Below are 17,455 nucleotides of genomic sequence, written 5' to 3'. Positions count from 1 at the left end.
AGGCCGAGACGGGCGGATCACGAGGTCAGGAGATCGAGACCATCCTGGTGAACATGGTGAAACCCCGTCTCTACTAAAAAAACATACAAAAAACTAGCCGGGCGAGGTGGTGGGCGCCTGTAGTCCCAGCTACTCGGGAGGCTGAGGCAGGAGAATGGCGTGAACCCAGGAGGTGGAGTTTGCAGTGAGCTGAGATCCAGCCACTGCACTCCAGCCTGGGCGACAGAGCGATACTCCGTCTCAAAAAAAAAAAAAAAAATGTGACAGCAATCACATCTCACTCTCTGCTTGAGCTAATTACCTCTTAAAGCCCCTTGCAACATAGGCTGTAGACCGACGCCAAGCAGCCACAAAATGCCTTGTGCTGGACACCATGTCCAGCCAATCACTAACCAATATTATTTCTGTAACCCGATGAGAATTCCTGTCAGACAACTTCTGCAGGCAAGTCGTACAATGTCTCTGCAGGTTTCTGAAGCTCTCACAGAGAGGGTAGCTCCTCTCTGCATCTGGTCATCCAGTCCCTCTATAAATCTTATGATAGAATATCTTATGATATTCTAATTAAGAAACAAATAAAAATAGGTGCTACTACTTTGTCTTTTGTTTCCCTCTAGCTGTGTCTCCAGAAATTGGTTCCATGTAATTATTTGTCCTGAAAACAGAGAAAGCCCCTACAGGGAAAATGCAAGATGGCGTCCAGTGATTTTCATGTCCTGAGTTTCAGATCCTTGTGGATAAGTCCCCTCTTACTCTGAATCATGGCTGTCCTGTGTGACAAATAGAATACTGCAGAAGAAATAGGGTATGATTCCAAAATGAAGTCATCACAGTCATGGAAATTTCCACCTTGGTCTCTCTTAGATCACTTGCTCTGGGCCAGGTATGGTGGCTCACACCAGTAATCCCAGCACTTTGGGAGGCCGAGGCTGGTGGATCACTTGAGTCCAGGACTTTGAGACCAGCCTGGGCAACACGGCAAAACTCCATCTCTGCAGGAAATTTTTCAAAAGGTAACTTAACCTGTAGGAAGCCAACTGCCCTGTCTTGAGGTTATTTTAGCAACCCTGTGGAGAGGTCTACGTGGCAAGAAACCTTCTACCAGCCACTAGCACAAACTTGCCAGCCATCTGAGCCTGCCACCTGGGAAGCATATTCTCCCACCTCAGTCAGGCCTTCAAATGACTGCAGCGCTGGCTGCCATCTTGACTGCAACCTCGTGGGGGACCTGAGACAGGAACACACAGACAGATAAGCTGCTTCTAAATTCCTTACCCACAGAAACTGTGAGAGATAATACGTATTTATTGTTGGTTTAAGCTACAAAGTTTTGGGGTACTTTGTGAACATTTCTAGATTCTAAATGGCATTCACTCTTTAGTGGGTCATCATTGCTTGTTCCTGAATCAGTACGCACATAGAATCATTCTATTCATCTCCAAGTCACAGAAGGCTGTATCAGCCCTGTAGCTAAAAGGATGTGTGGTGGAATCGTTTGGTAATGGCAATTTTGAAGATGAAGTCTGAAAAATGTAAGATGATTTTGCCATCTTCTTGAAATCTTTAAACAGGGTGGAAGACTCTGGAATAAAAAAGGATTATATTTAATCCTTAGGATAAATATTTTAATTAATAGTATTTTCACCACAAACATTTTAAAATGTCAACTGGAAGACAATTGAACTTTTTTTTTAATTTCCCTAGGCAGGCTCTTGCTCTGGACTTACTGCATATTCACCCAGACTGGAGTGCAGTGGTGCAATCACAGCTCACTGCAGCCTCAACCTCCTAGGCTCAAACAATTCTCCCACCTCAGCCTCCCAAGTAGCTGGGACTACAGGCACGCACCACCACACCCAGCTAATTTTTTTGTGTTTTTGTTGAGATGTGGTTTCTTTTTTTTTTTTTTTTTTTGTTTGAGACGGAGTCTTGCTCTGCCACCCAGGCTGGAGTGCAGTGGCCGGATCTCAGCTCACTGCAAGCTCCGCTTCCCGGGTTTTTTACACCATTCTCCTGCCTCACCTCGTCGCCCGGCTAGTTTTTTTTTTTTTTGTATTTTTAAGTAGAGACAGGGTTTCACCGTATTAGCCAGGATGGTCTCGATCTCCTGACCTCATGATCCGCCCGTCTCGGCCTCCCAAAGTGCTGGGATTACAGGCTTGAGCCACCGCGCCCGGCCGAGATGTGGTTTCACCATGTTGCCCAGGCTGGTCTCCAACTGCTGGGCTCAAGCCATCCACCCTCCTCTGCCTCCCAAAGTGCTGGGATTACAAGCATGACCCACTGCACCCGGCCTGAACCACTTTCAAGAGAATCCAATGGAACACGTACATTCTCTTCAATAAGACTACGCGCACTAATAAGGGAAAGGAGAATATCTGAAATACAGTAGAGCCAGTATGTGTTGTAGTAACAAGAACAATAATAGGCCGGGCGCGGTGGCTCAAGCCTGTAATCCCAGCACTTTGGGAGGCCGAGACGGGCGGATCACGAGGTCAGGAGATCGAGACCATCCTGGCTAACACGGTGAAACCTCGTCTCTACTAAAAATACAAAAAACTAGCCGGGCGAGGTGGCGGGCGCCTGTAGTCCCAGCTACTCCAGAGGCTGAGGCAGGAGAATGGCACAAACCCGGGAGGCGGAGCTTGCAGTGAGCTGAGATCTGGCCACTTCACTCCAGCCCGGGCGACAGAGCAACACTCCGTCTCAAAAAAAAAAAACAAAAAAACAATAATAATGATAAAGCCAGACATGATGACACATCCCTGTAGTTCTAGCTACCCAGGAGGCTGAGGTCAGAGGATTGCTTGAGGCTAGGAATTTGGAGTTTGAGACTGTGGTGTGCTGTGATGGTACCTGTTAATAGCCACTACACCCCAGCTTAGGCAACACAGCAAGACCCTGTGGTTTAAAAGACAATACTAATAAAATAAGAATAAAGATGATAAAATGTAATTAATATGGGGACCACCCATATCTTAGATCTGTTGACCCAAATTCCCTTCTCCCACTTACTTCCCACAAACGTACTCTTGTTCTTAGGCTTAGATGTTGTTTGTTTGTTTGCTTGTTTAGTTTGTTTGATAACTAATTCTCTTTTTTTCAGAGATGGGGTCTCACTATCTTGGCCAGGCCAGGCCTCCCAAAGTGCTTGGATTACAGACATGAGCCACTGTACCCAGCTGTTTTTTAGAAACAGGGTCTTGTTTTACCACGCAGGCTGGAGCGTATTGGCGTGATCATAGCTCACTGCAGCTTGCAACTCCTAGACTCAAGCGTCCTGAGTAGCTGGGACTACAGGTGTGCACCACCATTCCTGGCTGTGAGATTTTCTTAAGAGGAGCTAGCTAGTTAAATAACTAAATCTCAATATAAACGTCAAAGAGAAGATATGACTCAAAATTCTCAGGAAAGAACTTTGAAGAAGGATGCTTCCTTTGGTATCAGCGTTGGTGTCTCTAAAGTAACTTACTAGAATTATGCAGTGCAGCTCCAGTGCATACAACATCATCCACAGAGGTGGGTATCGTGGCCAGTGAGCTTCTTCCCCAGGTGGGTAGTTGACAAAATTCCTCCAGCAGTGATAATACTCTAAGGAAACACGCATCTTGGCTCATTCAACAAGCACAATGGTAAATTACTTAAGAAGATCCCCAACCTAGTTTACCATATAGAAAGCCTCTAGTCTCTGGTCTAGTTGCTGCTGGACATTAGACCCCCTAAAAAGAATAAAGCAGTTCATTTAAAGATGGCTGAGAGGCAAGACTAGAGAAAAGAGTTGTTGGCCGGGCACGGTGGCTCATGCCTGTAATCCCAGCACTTTGGGGGCCAAGGCGGAGATCAGGAGATCGAGACCATCCTGGCTAACACGGTGAAACCCCGTCTCTACTAAAAATATAAAAAATTAGCCGGGGGTGGTGGAGGCCGCCTGTAGTCCCAGCTACTCGGGAGGCTGAGGCAGGAGAATGGCGGGAACCCGGGAGGCGGAGCTTGCAGTGAGCCGAGATCCCACCACTGTACTCCAGCCTGGGCGACGGAGCAAGAGTCCATCTTAACAAAAAAAAAAAAAAAAAAAGGGTTGTTGTTGTTGTTTGCTTTGGTCTTTGTTTTTTGATACAGGGTCTCCCTCTGTCACCTAGGCCAGTGTGCGGTGATCCAATCATAGCTCACTGCAGCCTTGAACATCTGGGTTCAGGAGATGTTCCCACCTCAGCCTCCCAGGCAGGTAGGACTACAGGTGCATGCCGCCATGCCTGTCTGATTTTTTTACTTCATTTTATTTATTTATTTATTATTTTTATTTATTTATTTATTTATTTGAGACAGAGTCTCGGAGTCTCGCTCTGTCGCCCAGGCTGGAGAGCAGTGGCACAATCTCGCCTCACTGCAAGCTCCGTCTCCCGGGTTCAGGCCATTCTCCTGCCTCAGCCTCCCGAGTAGCTGGGACTACAGGCGCCCGCCACCATGCCCGGCTAATTTTTTGTATTTTTTAGTAGAGACGGGGCTTCACCGTGTTAGCCAGGATGGTCTCCATCTCCTGACTTCCTGATCTGCCTGCCTCCGCCTCCCAAAGTGCTGGGATTACAGGTATGAGCCACCATACCCAGCCAGGAGTTGTATTTTTGTTACTTTCCTTGTCATGAATTTCAGACCTAGTCCTTTATCATATTATTTTGGACTTCTACTTCTAAGACTTCCAGCCTGGACCAACCAATCTTCTGGCCTAAAGACAGCTACTATCACCACAGTCTCTTGGAAACAATGAAGTTTCTTTGTTTACTGATTTTACCTGATGCTGTCATCATCTGAATAGTTACTCCACTGTTAACGAGGTCCCTGAGGCCTTGCCGATTTTGTTGATCCGTATGCCAAAAAAGCCGTGCTACATAGATCACCAGAGTCACACCAGGGTGCTGACTCAAAAACTCTCTAATAGCCTGGGAGCACTCCCAGCAGGGACTCCAGGACAAGAACCAGGTGATGGAGCAGCTGATAGATGAGTGAAAACGTCTTTCTGACGTAAATTTTTCTATAAAATTAACTTCCACGTGATTGGTGGTGTTTTTGCCTGAGCTTCGCCAGATCTTCCGGCTCATGCCCCACTTGATTTCGTAGAGCAGACAGGCCTCTTTACGAAGTTCTCTGGGATCATAGAAGATGTCAAACTCCCAGGGTTCAATTCTTCTCCTGAAAAACAAAAAGCAGCCCACGCTGTCATGCCATATTTAGAGAGATCTTAGAAATCTTTTCATGCACCCCTCTTCTTTCTTTCTTTCTTTATTTTTTTTTTTTAAGATGGAGTCTCGCACTGTTGCCTGGACTAGAGTGCAGTGGTGTGATCTCAGCTCCCCACAACCTCTGCCTCCCAGGTTCAAGCAATTTTTCTGCCTCGGCCTCCCAAGTAGCTGGGATTACAGGCCTCTGCCACCATGTCCAGCTAATTTTTTGTATTTTTAGTAGAGACGGGGTTTCACCATGCTGGCCAGGCTGGTCTCCAACTCCTGACCTCGTGATTCGCCCACCTCAGCCTCCCAAAGTGCTGGGATTACAGGCCTGAGCCACCGCGCCCAGCCCCTACTCCCCTCTTCCATCAGGCTGATCTGAGGCATAACATCTTAGGAAACTTCTTTTTCTAGTGTATGTCTCGAAGTTATCTGAAGAGGTCTGTTTGAATTATCAGATTTTTTTTCTCACAAACATAGTACACAGGATTTTTCCCCTGGTCACAGTATTAGGTGACCACTCTCTAATACCATTATGTTTCAATCTTGACTTTGTGTGCTTTGTTTCTTTTCTTTTTTTTTTTTTTTGAGACGGAGTCTCACTCTGTCACCCAGGCTGGAGTGCAGTGGCGGGATCTCAGCTCACTGCAAGCTCCGCCTCCCGGGTTCATGCCATTCTCCTGCCTCAGCCTCCCGAATAGCTGGGACTACAGGCGCCCGCCACCTCGCCCGGCTAGGTTTTTTTGTACTTTTTAGTAGAGACGGGGTTTCACCGTGTTAGCCAGGATGGTCTTGATCTCCTGACCTCGTGATCCGCATGTCTCGGCCTCCCAAAGTGCTGGGATTACAGGCTTGAGCCACCGCGCCCGGCCTGTGTGCTTTGTTTCTCTTTTAAAGTTTCCTTCACTATATTCTAACCTTTTTTTTTTTTTTTTTTTTGAGACAGGGTCTCTCTAAGCTGACCAGGCTGGTCTTGCCTCCTGGGCTCAAGCTACTCTCCTGCCTCGGCCTCCTGAGTAGCTGAGACTTCAGGTGTGCCCCACCATGCCTAGCTATATTCCAGTTTTTCTCTTTCACACCTAGAGGTGCCATGTTCCAATCCTTATCTTTTCTATTCCTCAAGGGACTCTAACCAGATTTTCTCAAGTGTTGAAGCCCCAAATTGCCAACAAGATTGTATTGTCACAAACAGACAAAAGAGCCATTTAGCCTCAAGATTCTTCCACATTAGGATTCTATATACTAACTCCTATAAGAAAGAAATTCTAATTGCTCTCAGTGGTATCTTTAGATTTAACACTCTCTACGTCTGAAAGCCGTGACCCAAGGGAAACTCAGAATTGAGCTGCAGACTCCTCTTTGCAATATGGTTAAGTCACAAGCTTATTACATCCTAAGAGTTCCCACTCATCCCTAAAGTATCACATTCATTTATTACATAGATCAATCCTTCCACCTATCACCAGATAATATATTCCTTGACATGACTTCCCTGTCATATGTCTGAAAAACGGGCAGACAGTATAAAACGAAGATAAAGTTAAAGTGGCAAATGAGTTTCCCAGGTATTTCACTGCTGGCTATAAAAGCATGCGATTTAAAAAGAGAAGAGAAATCGTAAGACAATAACAGATAAGCAAGCTAGAAAATAATTTATTTAAAGCGATCAAAAGACATAAGAGCAAAGATATAAAAAACAATAGCCATAGAAAATGAAGTTGGAAAAGGCAAAAAGGAAAGAAAGAATGGGAAAATGACAAAAGAGAAAAGGAACAATAAAGAAAGCTATATCCACAGCTCCGCTTTTTTTTTTTTTTTGAGACAGGGTCTCAGTCTTTCACCCCGGCTGCAGTGCCATGGTGCAATCATAGGTCACTGCAGTCTTGACCTCCTAGGTTCAAGCGATTCTCCCACTCCTGCCTCAGCCTCCTGAGTAGCTAGGACTATAGGTGCATGTGCCACCATGCACAGCTCTTAAACACCCATTGATTCTTGATCGAATTAAATGGGCACTGTGATAGTATTATTCTTACCTCAGAGTGGGGTCACCTGTTGAAGGACCTGTTGACCAAGATATGATTGTGTCAAATAACACTCAAATATCAAATGAGTTGCTAAGAAAAAGTGCTCTATTATTCCAAACCTGCAAATCATCTCAGAAAATGGAATTTGAAGATTCTTTCATGGATTAATTGTATTGGACCAGCTCATTGCACCCAAGAAAAGCAAGATTTTAAGGGCTTTGCCAAAATCTGTTTTCCCAGATGCACAATCCCAAACAAGGTAGTCTGCCTTAAGGCTTCAACAAAAATGATTAAGCACGAGTAGAGGCTGGGCGCGGTGGCTCATGCCTGTAATCCCAGCACTTTGGGAGGCCAAGGCGGGTGGATCACGTGAGGTCAGGAGTTACCGACCAGCCTAGCCAATATGACAAAACCCTGTCTCTACTAAAAATACAAAAATTAGCCGGGCTTGGTGGCACGTGCCTGTAATCCCAGCTACTCCGGAGGTTGAGGCAGGAGAATCACTTGAACCCAGGAGGTGGCAGTTACAGTTAGCCGAGATCCCACCATTGCACTCCAGCCTGGGCGACAGAGCGAGAGAGACTCTGTCTCAAACAAAAAAAAGAAAAAGAAGAAAAGTACTGGAAGGAGACAAAAGGTGGTGGGGGCATCATATCAACCATATCAGAGATGGCGGTCAGAGAAGACATCTGTAAAGAGGGACATTAAAGCTGAGACCTGAATGTAAAGTTAGAGAGCAAGACATGTGGACGCTGGGGAAGGGGAGAGGATTCCAAGCACGGGGAACAGCAGGTGCAAACGACCTGAAGTGTGGACCTTGACTTGTTCAACGAAGAGCAAGCAAGTCAGCCTGGCTGGGTCAGAGTAATCAAGACATGCAGTGGAGGGAGATGGGCAATGGAAGGAGTAAGCCATACGGCCTTACCAGCCCTGGATAGTATGCTAAGTGCAAGGAGCCGTTAGAGAACATGGGGATGATTCAAGGGAAAGTACTGGATTTTAAAGACCTGCGCCCCTCAGGACTCAGAGCCTTGGGGATGTTCCTAGCAAAAAAAATAGGCACTGACAAGGCCTGAACCTCTAAGGGTGATTTGGGGAGATTCAGGCAAGAAATTCATCCCACTCTCCTGGCCAAACCTTAACTCGCAGGTGCTACTTTTGAACAAAGGAGTCACAGGCTCTGGGAGACACTTCCTTTGAAACAGAGCACACTTTACCCTAGGCTGTGTGTGTGCCTGTTTGTGTGTGTTACTTTTTATGCATCTGCACTGGATGGTAGAGGAGTCATGGAAAGGACTCTTGGCCACGGCATGGTTTTTTTGTAGATGGAAAGTGGTTCTAGCTGGGGAGAGGAACTAAAATGAGAAATTAGCCAGATATCGAGGAAATAGGATGAAGTCAGAAAACACTATTCCAAGTGTGACCTGAAGAACAAATCTCTTACTTTTAAAGAAGGAATGGGGAATTTGAGCATTGGGAGGAAGGAGGAAGGGGGTGGTTGGCACGTTGGAATGAGCTCTTCTCAGACCTAGTACAAATTGGGGCCCTTGAACCGGTAATCCACTCCAAGGGAGCCTTACAAAAACAGAGGCCGTATCATAGGAAAAAGGCATATTGATGATGGGAAGACACTTTCTCTGAAGGAGCTGAAGCAGCAGTGAGAAGTTCAGAAAGAGACAGTGAGATATATGCTGTGTCTACAATATTATTCCTGGAGTGCAAAGACGAGGATACCAGCCACATGACTGGGGACGGTTTGAGGTATAGAACACACCACCTTCATAAGAAAAGTCCAGGGAAGGTAGTAGATACTACAGTTAAATAATGTGTTAGGTCTTTCCCCCAGTATGCCACTTAAAAAAGAATTCTTTTTCTTTTTTTTCCTGAGATGGAATTTCCCTCTTGTTGCCCAAGCTGGAGTGCAATGGTGCAATCTCGGTTCACTGCAACCTCCACCTCCCAGGTTCAAGTGATTCTCCTGCCTCGGCCTCCCAAGTAGCGGGATTACAGGCATGCACCACCACGCCCGGCTAATTTTGTATTTTTAGTAGAGACATTGTTTCTCCATGTTGGTCAGGCTGGTCTCGAGCTCCCTACCTCAGATGATCCACCTGCCTTGGCCTCCCAAAGTGCTGGGATTACAGGCTACCATGCCCGAACTTAAAAAAGAATTCTAATAGATGGAGAACATAATGGAGAAAATAAATTGTTACTTGAACTCCAAACTGATATCTATATTACCTCCTGCCCCATCACACTCACACTATTGCAATAGTCTTCTAACTGGTCTCCTTGCTTCCAGTCCAAAACCCATCACATGTCAAGTAAATGTGTCTAAAGCACTATTTTAGTCATATCTCGTGCTGTTCATAAATTCTCCAGATACTCCCTCTACCATAAAGAAAAACTTTCAGGCCGGGCGCGGTGGCTCAAGCCTGTAATCCCAGCACTTTGGGAGGCCGAGACGGGCGGATCACAAGGTCAGGAGATCGAGACCATCCTGGCTAACATGGTGAAACCCCGTCTCTACTAAAAAATACAAAAAACGGCCGGGCGCGGTGGCTCAAGCCTGTAATCCCAGCACTTTGGGAGGCCGAGACGGGCGGGTCACGAGGTCAGGAGATCGAGACCATCCTGGCTAATACGGTGAAACCCTGTCTCTACGTAAAAATACAAAAAACTAGCCGGGCGACGAGGCGGGCGCCTGTAGTCCCAGCTACTCGGGAGGCTGAGGCAGGAGAGTGGCATAAACCCGGGAAGCAGAGCTTGCAGTGAGCTGAGATCCGGCCACTGCACTCCAGCCTGGGCGACAGAGCGAGACTCCGTCTCAAAAAAAAAAAAAAAGAAAAACTTTCGTTCTTTGAACCTAGCATTGAAAGTCCTCTACAGTATAACAACACTTCAAATTTGCTTTCTAGTCTTACTGCAAATTGTTTACATAAATTGTTTTGTAGCCTAACCAGTTTATTCATTGTGTTTCAGACACAAGTCTCTGTTAAAGCTTTTCAATTCTGTTTATCAATAGGATTCAATCAACCTGCAATCTCCTCTTCTTTGTCGATCCAACGTCTGCCCTTCTGGCCCGGCATGGTGGCTTATGCCTGTAACCCCAGTACTTCGGGAGGCCAAGGCTAGTGGATCACTTGAGCCCAGGAGTTCAAGACCAGCCTGAGCAATAAAGCAAAACCTCACCTCTGCAAAAAAAATTGGCAGGGCCTAGTGACCCATGCCTGTTGTCCCAGCTACCCAGGAAGCTGAGGCGGGAGGATCTCTTGAGCCCAGGAGGTCAAGACAGCAGTGAGCAGTGATCACACCACTGTACTCCAGCCTGGGCAACAAGGCGAGTCTAAAAAAAAAAAAAATTGGTCAGGTATGGTGGCTCATGCCTGTATTCCTAGTACTTTGAGAGACCAAGGATGGAGAATTGCTTGAGCCCAGGAGTTCAAGACCAGCCTGGGAAAAGTAGTGAACCCACCCCCTAGTCTCTAAAAATAAAATAAAATAAAAAAAGTGTAGGTCTACACTTCTGTTAGAATCCAGTTCAAATCCTACCTCGGTTGAAATTATTTCCCTCAGCCTGAAGTGTTCTTCCTCTCCCATGCATTTTTCTAACACTTACTGGGCACTAATTTATCAATTAGTTATTGTCAATTCATTTATCAATTAGCACATTGTTCTCATGCTATCACATCTGTTGTTTCCTTAAACTGTTATTTAAACAGTTGTACTTTTACTTAACTTTTTTTTATTTTTGTGAGACAGAGTCTTGCTTTGTTGCCCAGGCTGGAGTGCAATGGCATGATCTCAGGTCACTGCAACCTCCACCTCCTGGGTTCAAGCGACCCTCCTGCCTCAGCCTCTGGAGTAGCTAGGACTACAGGCATGCGCCACTATGACTGGCTAATTTTTGTATTTTTAGTACAAATAGGATTTCACCATGTTGGCCAGGCTGGTCTCGAACCCTGAGCCTCAAGTGATCCACCCTCCTTGGACTCCCAAAGTGCTGGGATTACAGGTGTGAGCCACAGCGCCCAGCTACTTAATTTTTTATTATGGTGAAACAAACACTGATTTGGTTAAAGTCACTTGAACATGTAAAAATAATAATAAATCATCTTATTTAAGACTAATATATTAATCAATAATGGGGAAGTTTGAAAACACCCACAGATGCAAGAATCAGCAGGACACACACACACACACACATACACACACACACACAGACACACACACACACACACACCATTCTTGCATTGTTCAAGAATACTTGCCAGGCCCCCAGATCCATTTTACCTTTCTCAGAAGTCATGGTGCTCTGTCTCTAGACTTCTTCCTCTGGAGTCATAAGTTGTGCTGATTGTTCCTGGACTTTGTTTTTTCAGGTGTGCCCACTGCCACCTGCTTGGGCAGAGGATGACTCATTCCTGCATCTCAGGCAGTTATGGGAATCTGGGCTGCCTGTACAAACAGGGGACTGGCTGAGAGGGACCTTGTCGTGGGGATTCACATCTTCAGTGATGAGAAAGCCTGCAATGCAAATGACATGAATTCTGTAGAGTGGATCACTGGGGTTACCAAATTCCAAAGTTCTTCTCTGACGACATCTGAATTTAGTAACCTTTCTCTTTCTTTAAATAAAGATTAAGGCAAGGTGGATCATCTGTCATTCTTTATATATTTTTTTGCTTTGTTTTACTTATTTATTTTTCATTAGCTCCTACTCTGCATCAAAGATGCAACATTCCTTTTTTTTTTTTTTTTTTTTTTTTGAGACGGAGTCTTGCTCTGTCGCCGGGGCTGGAGTGCAGTGGCCAGATCTCAGCTCACTGCAAGCTCCGCCTCCCGGGTTCACGCCATTCTCCTGCCTCAGCCTCCCGAGTAGCTGGGACTACAGGCGCCCGCCACCTCACCCGGCTAGTTTTTTGTATTTTTAGTAGAGACGGGGTTTCACAGTGTTCGCCAGGATGGTCTCGATCTCCTGACCTCGTGATCCGCCCGTCTCGGCCTCCCAAGTGCTGGGATTACAGGCTTGAGCCACCGCGCCCGGCCTCCTTTTTTTTTTTTTTTTTTTTTTTTTTTTTTTTTTTTTTTTTTTTTTTTTTTTTGGAGACGGAGTCTCGCTCTATCGTCCGGGCTGGAGTGCAGTGGCCGGATCTCAGCTCATCGCAAGCTCCGCCTCCCGGGTTATATGCCATTCTCCTGCCTCAGCCTCCCAAGTAGCTGGGACTACAGGCGCCCGCCACCTAGCCCGGCTAGTTTTTTGTATTTTTTAGTAGAGACGGGGTTTCACCATGTTAGCCAGGATGGTCTCGATCTCCTGACCTCGTGATCCACCCGTCTCGGCCTCCCAAAGTGCTGGGATTACAGGCTTGAGCCACCGCGCCCGGCCTCCTTTTTTTTTTTTGAGACAGAGTTTTGCTCTTGTCGCCCAGGCTGGAGTGCAATGGCACGATCTCAGCTCACCACAACCTCTGCCTCCCAGGTTCAAGCGATTCTCCTGCCTCAGCCTCCTGAGTAGCTGGGATTACAGGCAGCGAACACCACGCCCAGCTAATTTTTTGTATTTTTAGCAGAGACAGGGTTTCACCATGTTGGTAAGGCTGTTTTTGAACTCCTGACCTCAGGTGATCCACCTGCCTCGGCCTCCCAAAGTGCTGGGATTACAGGCGTGAGCCACCAGGCCTAGCCTAGGATGCATCCATCATTCTTTTTTTTTTTTTTTTTTTTTTTTTTTTTTTTTTTTTTTGAGACGGAGTCTCGCTCTGCCGCCCAGGCTGGAGTGCAGTGGCCGGGTCTCAGCTCACTGCAAGCTCCGCCTCCTGGGTTTACGCCATTCTCCTGCCTCAGCCTCCCAAGCAGCTGGGACTACAGGCGCCCGCCATGTCGCCCGGCTAGTTTTTTGTATTTTTTAGTAGAGACGGGGTTTCACCATGTTAGCAGGATGGTCTCGATCTCCTGACCTCGTGATCCGCCCGTCTCGGCCTCCCAAAGTGCTGGATTACAGGCTTGAGCCACCGCGCCCGACCGCATCCATCATTCTTTAATGGAGAAATGAGAGGAAGAATAAAGTTAAGAGAAATTTAACCTGTAACTATAGCTTGAAATTTTTTATGTTATCTGGTAAGCACACAGTGGCCTTGGCTTTCAGCTGTTATTCACCTATTTCCAGCTTCCTCTCAATTTTGCTCTTTGTCCCACATCCCTGTTAAAGAGAGGAGGGGCACTATTAGATGCAAAATGAGAAGGACCTTGGCCTCTGAGTCAGCTAATTTGTGCACCAGTCTTTGGTGCTCTCTTCATCCTTGAAGCTAAGATTAAGTGTGTGGCCAAGTCCACTTCCGCTTTTTTTTTTTTTTTTCTTTTTAAAGACAGAGCTTTGCTCTTGTTACCCAAGCTGGAGTGCAGTGGCACGATCTCGGCTCACTGCAACCTCCACCTCCCAGGTTCAAGTGACTCTCCTGCCTCAGCCTCCCAGGTAGCCGGTATTACAGGCATCCACCACCACGCCCAGATAATTTTTATATATTTAGTGGAGACGGGGTTTCTCCATGTTGGCCATGCTGGTCTCAAACTCCTGACGGAGGGTGATCCACCCTCCTCAGCTTCCCAAAGTGCTAGGATTATAGGCGTGAGCCACCTCGCCTGGCTACTTCTGCTTTTTTATCCCCCTTGAAAAAGTAAATGCCATACTTGCCTGTGCCATTGCTCTCTGTTGCCTGAACCCTGGGTCACGTTCAAGCCAAAAATTCCTCTGAGTCTCAGCACCTACTCCTAGAATTGAGGTCACTTTCTCAAGGCCTAAGTCTCCCTTTAGTGTCTCAAATCTAGAACCCCTGGACTTTGAATCTCAAGGCCCCATGAACCTGAAACCTGAATCCTACATGCAAGACTCTACTTAGTTATGAAAGTCAATCTGGAGCCTCCATGAGATAAAGCAGGTGTTTGGACAGGGACAGACCAGTGTTTTGAAAAAGGGGCAGAGGCCGGGCGCGGTGGCTCAAGCCTGTAATCCCAGCACTTTGGGAGGCCGAGGCGGGCGGATCACGAGGTCAGGAGATCGAGACCATCCTGGCTAACACAGTGAAACCCCGTCTCTACTAAAAACTACAAAAAACTAGCTGGGCGAGGTGGCGGCGCCTGTAGTCCCAGCTACTCGGGAGGCTGAGGCAGGAGAATGGCGTGAACCCGGGAGGCGGAGCTTGCAGTGAGCTGAGATCCGGCCACAGCACTCCAGCCTGGGTGACAGAGCGAGACTCCGTCTCAAAAAAAAAAAAAAGAAAAAGAAAAAGGGGCAGAAATCCCACATCATCAATAGAGGCCCTTCAGACACCAAATTTTTCTAAGCTAGGCAAGAGTAGAATAATTGTAGAATAAAAGCAGGTTAGGCCAGATGCGGTGGCTCACGCCTGTAATCCCAGCACTTTGGGAGGCAGAGATGGGAGGATCACCTGAGGCCAGGAGTTCGAGACCACCCTGGCCAACATGGCAAAACCCAGTCTCTTCCAAAAATATAAAAGTCAGCTGAGCATGGTGGCAGGCACCTGTAATCTCAGCTACTCAGGAGGCTGAGGCATGAGAATTGCTCAAACCTAGGAGGCAGAAGTTGCAGTTAGCTGAGATCTCACCATTGCACTGCAGTCTGGGCAACAGAGTGAGGCTATGTCTGGAAAAAAAAAGACTGGGCATGGTGGCTCATGCCTGTAATCCCAGCACTTTGGGAGGCCGAGATGGGCGGATCACAGGTCAAGAGATCAAGACCATCCTCACTAACACGGTGAAACCCCGTCTCTACTAAAAATACAAAAAATTAGCCGGGTGTGGTGGCAGGCGCCTGTAGTCCCAGCTACTCGGGAGGCTGAGGCAGGAGAATGGCGTGAACACGGGAGGCGGAGCTTGCAGAGAGCCGAGATGGCGCCACTGCACTCCAGCCTGGGCGATAGAGTGAGACTACGTCTCAAAAAAAAAAAAAAGGGTAGGATAATAGCCCTCAGCGATATCCATGTCCTGATCCCTGGAATCTGTTAAACATGTGAACTTAAATGCCAAAAGTATCTTTGTCATTAATTAAAAATCTTGAGATGAGAAGACAATCCTGGATTATCCAGGCGGGCACAGTCTAGTCACAGGGTCCTTATAAGAGGGATGTAGAAGAGTCAGAGTCAGGATGTGAAATGAAGATGTGAGGATGAGAGCAGAGTTCTGCTTGCTGGCTCAAAGGGGGCCACGATTCAAGGAATGAGGAAAGCCTGTAGAAGCTGGAAAAGGCAAGGAATGGCTTCTCCCCCAGAGCCTCCAGAAGAAATGCTACCCTGATGACGCCTTGATGTCAGCTCATTAAGACTCATTTTGTACTTCAGACCTCCAGAACTATAAGACAGTGTGCGTCATTTAATACCATTAAGTGTGTGGTAATTTCGTAAAGCAGCAATAGGAAACTGATATGGTAGGACCTGCTCCCAGGAAGTAAACATGCAGTAGCCAAGAGGATGCAAAACTTGGGTTTGTTTTCTACTAGAATGCCTATTGAGCGCCTCATCCGCGTTCCGTTTTGTTTAAGAAAACTTGGGGGCCGGGCGCGGTGGCTCAAGCCTGTAATCCCAGCACTTTGGGAGGCTGAGACGGGCAGATCACGAGGTCAGGAGATCGAGACCATCCTGGCTAACCCGGTGAAACCCCGTCTCTACTAAAAAAATACAAAAAACTAGCCGGGCGAGGTGGCGGGCGCCTGTAGTCCCAGCTACTCAGGAGGCTGAGGCAGGAGAATGACCTAAACCCAGGAAGCGGAGCTTGCAGTGAGCTAAGATCCGGCCACTGCACTCCAGCCTGGGTGACAGAGCGAGACTCCGTCTCAAAAAAAAAAAAAAAAAAAGAAAACTTGGAAATATGACATATGATGGGCTATCATGTGGTTAATTATTTGTAAGTGAGGTCAAAGATAATCAAGTATGAAATGTAGCTATTCAGTTTAAGTCTGTCCTGCACCTGGAAATTTATGAATTTTGAAAAATGTATACATACACTTATGTAACTGCTCCAGTCAAGATATTTAAAATTCCCATCGCCCCAAAAGTTCTTTTTTTTTTTTTTTTTAAGGCAGGGTCTTGCTCTATTGCCCAGGCTGGAGTGCAGTGGCTCAACCTTGGCTCACTGTAGCCTCAGCACCCCAGGTTCAAGCCATTCTCATGTCTCAGCCTCTCAAGTAGCTGGGATTACAGAGACGCACCACCACGTCTGGCTAATTTTTGTACTTTTAGTAGAGATGAGGTTTCACCATGTTGGCCAAGCTGGTCTCAAACTCCTGACCTCAAGTGATCCACCCACCTCGGCCTCCCAAAGTGCTGGAATTACAGGCATGAGCCACCATGCCTGGCCAGCCCCCCACAATTCTCTGTGTTAGCCGTTATCCTCCTCCTACTAGTCCCAGGCAAATACTGCTCTTTCTGTCTCTATAGGTTAGTTTTGACTACTATAGAACTTCATACAAATGGAATCATGCATTGTGTACACTTTTGTGTGTTATTTACTCAGCTTTTCCTTTTTTTTTTTTTTGAGACAGGATCTCACTATACAACTTTTTGTATTTTTAGTAGAAATGGGGTTTCACCATGTTGGCCAGGCTGGTCTTCAGCTTTTCTGTAAAATTGGTCTACATGATTAGGTATATTGGTGGCTAATTTTCACTGCTGAATAGTATTCCGTTACATAGGTACGCTACACTGTAATCCCAGCACTTTGGGAGGCCGAGACGGGCGGATCACGAGGTCAGGAGATCGAGACCATCCTGGCTAATACGGTGAAACCCTGTCTCTACTTAAAAATACAAAAAACTAGCCGGGCGAGGTGGCGGGCGCCTGTAGTCCCAGCTACTCAGGAGGCTGAGGCAGGAGAATGACCTAAACCCAGGAAGCGGAGCTTGCAGTGAGCTAAGATCCGGCCACTGCACTCCAGCCTGGGTGACAGAGCGAGACTCCGTCTCAAAAAAAAAAAAAAAAAAGAAAACTTGGAAATATGACATATGATGGGCTATCATGTGGTTAATTATTTGTAAGTGAGGTCAAAGATAATCAAGTATGAAATGTAGCTATTCAGTTTAAGTCTGTCCTGCACCTGGAAATTTATGAATTTTGAAAAATGTATACATACACTTATGTAACTGCTCCAGTCAAGATATTTAAAATTCCCATCGCCCCAAAAGTTCTTTTTTTTTTT

At 46.5% G+C, this 17,455-nt stretch overlaps 1 protein-coding gene across 2 annotated transcripts; it reads right to left on the bottom strand.

The window, feature by feature from the left end:
• Positions 1 to 1,289: 1,289 nt before the first annotated feature.
• Positions 1,290 to 11,965, bottom strand: APOBEC1 (apolipoprotein B mRNA editing enzyme catalytic subunit 1). Of its 2 annotated transcripts, XM_033222940.1 has the most exons (5): positions 11,540 to 11,965; positions 7,256 to 7,283; positions 4,790 to 5,187; positions 3,473 to 3,591; positions 1,290 to 1,582 (listed from the first exon to the last, which is right to left on the bottom strand). In XM_033222940.1, the coding sequence occupies exons 1-5, from the start codon at positions 11,553 to 11,555 to the stop codon at positions 1,433 to 1,435; spliced, it is 711 nt and encodes a 236-aa protein (XP_033078831.1). In that variant the 5' UTR covers positions 11,556 to 11,965; the 3' UTR covers positions 1,290 to 1,432. The 2 variants fall into 2 exon arrangements, with proteins under 2 accessions (XP_033078831.1, XP_033078832.1); XM_033222941.1 differs by lacking the exon at positions 7,256 to 7,283 and having other exon boundaries at positions 11,540 to 11,961.
• Between the last annotated feature and the right edge of the window lie 5,490 nt (positions 11,966 to 17,455).

Source organism: Trachypithecus francoisi, unplaced genomic scaffold (genome assembly GCF_009764315.1).
Source record: "Trachypithecus francoisi isolate TF-2019V2 unplaced genomic scaffold, Tfra_2.0 Lachesis_group11, whole genome shotgun sequence".
Lineage (NCBI taxonomy): Eukaryota > Metazoa > Chordata > Mammalia > Primates > Cercopithecidae > Trachypithecus > Trachypithecus francoisi.
This window is presented reverse-complemented; position numbering and strand designations above follow the sequence as displayed.

Bases quoted from the DNA above. Each gene is read 5' to 3' on its own strand.
- APOBEC1 (XM_033222940.1), bottom strand. The intron at 3,592-4,789 runs GTAAAATCAGTA...GTGTTTCCTTAG, and splicing joins TCAGATGATGACAGCATCAG to AGTATTATCACTGCTGGAGG. The intron at 1,583-3,472 runs GTAAGTTACTTT...TTTTTATTCCAG, and splicing joins AGCTGCACTGCATAATTCTA to AGTCTTCCACCCTGTTTAAA.